This window comes from Euleptes europaea, chromosome 3 (genome assembly GCF_029931775.1).
Source record: "Euleptes europaea isolate rEulEur1 chromosome 3, rEulEur1.hap1, whole genome shotgun sequence".
In the NCBI taxonomy this organism is placed as follows: Eukaryota; Metazoa; Chordata; class Lepidosauria; order Squamata; family Sphaerodactylidae; genus Euleptes; species Euleptes europaea.
Window position 1 is genome coordinate 15,240,418 of NC_079314.1, and position 3,255 is coordinate 15,243,672.

A 3,255-nucleotide genomic window follows, 5' to 3' on the forward strand; every position below is an offset into this window, starting at 1 on the left:
CTTTAAAAGTACAGATTTAACGTAGCAGCTCTGAATGGACATTTTATGCATCTTATGGAGTAGGCTCTGACTCACAAAAGCTTGTGCTGGGATAAATTAGGTTGGTCTTTAAGGTGCAAGTGGATGCTAGTTGAATATTGCAGCAACAGCCAAACCCAGCTTCCCCTCTGGAATTATCCTTAGCAAAAAAAGCAACACACTGGCCGGAATGGCCCGGGCTAGCCTGATCTTTCATCAGATCTCAGAAACTAAGCAGAGTCCACCCTGGTTAATACTTAGATGGCAGACCACCAAGGAAATGCGGGGTTGCTATGCACAGGCAGGCAGTGGCAAACCACCTCTCTGAATCTCTTGGTTTGAAAACCCTATGGCAGGGATGTCAAACATGCAGCCTTGGGGCCGCATCTGGCCCCTCGAGCACTCTTATCTGGCCCAAGAGCCAGCCGAGGCAGTCCCAATCTGGGCTGGCCAGCCGGCTGTGGGCTCGCCAACCAAGGCAGCCACCTCCCTCACCCCCCGCCAGTCTTGATCTGGGTTGGTGAGTCTGCTGCGGGCTCACCAGCCACCTTCCCCAGTCCTGAGGTGTCAATTATCAAATATTGTTAAATAAAAAAACAATCTGGCCTGGAGGAAAATTGCTTCCTGTCATCTCCATGTTTAGCACATCTCGTTTTCATTACAGATCAGATAGATTGATCTTATCTATCATTACAAATGCTGGGAAACCTTTCAGAATGGTAACAATCCTGGCTATGTACTGTTTCCTTTGAAAATGCCATCTGCTTTTCTCCAGGGGTTTTGGCAGCCACTGTGAGCACAGCGGAAAAGAAGAACTCTCAGTCATTCAGGCCACACCGGAGTCTGGCAGCTGACTCTTTGCTTTGCCATGGGCTAAGGTGATCTTCAGCCGGATGGAGGTGCATTTCTGTCTCAATGAAAGCCACACTTGAGCAATCCCATCATCCATGGCAGAGGAGAGGAAATAGAAGATGAGGGGGTCCAGAAAAGCGTTGCATGCACTGGGGAGCACAGCCCCATTGCGCCACTTAATATTCTCCCTTTGGATGAAGCCCACGACATGGGATATGTTGTAAGGCCCAAAGCAGAGGATGAAGACCATGAGAGTGGCCACCGCTACCCTCACTGCACGCCGCTTCTTCCGTTTGTGAAGGTGACAGCCAACCAAGACACGGATGCAGCCAACGTAGCAGAAAGAGGTGATGGCCAAGGGCAGGAAGAAAAGGACCACGGACAGCTCCAGCCGCACCGGTGCCAACAAGCCCATTTGGTCTCGGCTGAATTCTCTGTAGCAAGAGGTGTCGTTGCCCGCAAACAGGGTGGAGTTGGCGTCTCTGGCAGTCTCAAGGGCAAAGATGAGAAGCCCGTGAGATCCCACCAGGCACCATATGCCCAAGGAGACCAGGCAGGAGTAACAAGGCTTCTTGTAAACCTGGTAGTGGATGGGATAAACAGCGCCCAGGTAACGCCCCACGCCAACAGCAGTCAGAAAGCAGGTGCTGGTGTAGATGGTGCCAAAGTGAATGAGATTGTAAAGAGGACAGAGGAAGCTTGGCATGGGCAGCTCCACTCGCCCAATCTCCAGCATCTTCAGTGGCAAGAAGAGAATGAAGACCGAGTCAGAGAGGCAGAGGTTAATCATGTAGATGAGGTTGGGTGTCAGGCGAGCCTTGGCTCGGCAGTAGAAGACATAGAGAGCCAGGGCATTGGAGGGCAGCCCCAGCAGTATGGTAGCCCCGTAGACTACCAAAGAGATGATGTCCAAAGCTTCCATCGCATCAGGATCAGACACCTCTCTGTCCATCCTCCAACTGATGCAGGAAAGTCACAGGGTTAGTGCTAACTGTCTGAGCAACAGGTGCGACTGGCACAAAGAGCAAGCAGGACTGAACGTGAAATGGACCATGAAAGATTGTTCAGTGCGGGAGACCATGAGCCAAAGCAATAAAGTCATAAACTCCAGGAAAGCCGCACAAAAGCAGAAGTCGTTAATGGTCCAGCAGGCTTCTGAACACACTTGAATTAACCTGGGAACAGAAATGAGGAACAAAGTCAGTGATTAGGAAACAGGAATGGAAGGTCGGGGCTTGATTCAGTGTTGGGGGACATCCCTGACTCCTTTTGGCTTTTGCTGTCTTCTACAAAATTCAGCAACCTAAGAATCTATCAGCTACCATTTGGCTTAAACCAATCAAAAAACAACCAAGTGCTGTAATATTGGTAATTAGAAAATAAACAGCACCCAAACTCGATTTGATTCACTACTCCTATTTTTATAGGTTCAAAGAATTTTTTCACACAGTATAAATACTATATTCTACTATCAATCCAATATCCCTATATACACAATTTATACATAAAAATGTCTCTCAACTATAACAAAGTCTGTGAAATCCAGGAGATCGCAAATGTTGGTTCCAAAGCAAGTTGGTATAAAGAGTTCGAAGAAGACGCTGGAGGCAAATGCGCTCTCGTCAATGAAGATCCCAGCAGCGTCCTGCAAATGCCTTAAGGCTACAAGTACTCTTTCCCTCCCGTAGGGGGAAGAGTCGGGAGACCTGGAGGTCCCGGCGCAGCAGATGGAAGCCACGCTCCAAGCACACACCGGGGGAACGTTCTATCCGGAAACGCTTTCGCCAGACGGCTTCATCAGCCCAGCTTTCATCAAAGTTATTTTCTGAAGACCAATATCTAGGTTTCTGTGGCAGGTTTCCCAACGAATTCTCCATTTGCGATCTCCTGGATTTCACGGACTTTGTTATAGTTGAGAGACATTTTTATGTATAATTTGTGTATATATGGATATTGGATTGATAGTAGAATATAGTATTTATACTGTGTGAAAAAATTCTTTGAACCTATAAAAATAGGAGTAGTGAATCATATCGAGTTTGGGTGCTGTTTATTTTCTAATTACCATTTGGCTTAAAGCAAACACCAACCCCCTATCATTCTGGAGTGGCAAAACAGGAAAAATACATATGAAGAGCCTTGATAAAATTACAAACTTATGAATAGCATTATTAATCTTTTTCCCCCTAGTGCATGGTCCTCAAACTAAGACTGCTGTGCTGAAAGGGGGGAAAATAAAACATTGGGGTGTTCACCCAGGCCCTGGTTAAAAACACCATCACAGCTGCTGGACCGCCTCTCCTGGTATGCCACCCAGAGAACATTAAGATCTGCAAACAGTAATTTACTGGTGGTCCCCGGCCCTAAGATTATCCGGCTGTTCTC

General features: G+C 47.4%; 1 protein-coding gene across 1 annotated transcript; it reads right to left on the reverse strand.

Moving 5' to 3' along the window:
• Positions 1–844: 844 nt before the first annotated feature.
• On the reverse strand, positions 845–1,822 carry LOC130474684 (free fatty acid receptor 3-like). The gene has a single exon (XM_056846381.1). It carries the CDS (start codon positions 1,820–1,822, stop codon positions 845–847), a length of 978 nt encoding a protein of 325 aa, XP_056702359.1.
• Positions 1,823–3,255: the final 1,433 nt, after the last annotated feature.

Coding starts and splice junctions, on each gene's coding strand:
- LOC130474684 (XM_056846381.1), bottom strand. CDS start 1,822: ATGGACAGAGAGGTGTCTGATCCTGATGCGATGGAAGCTTTGGACATC.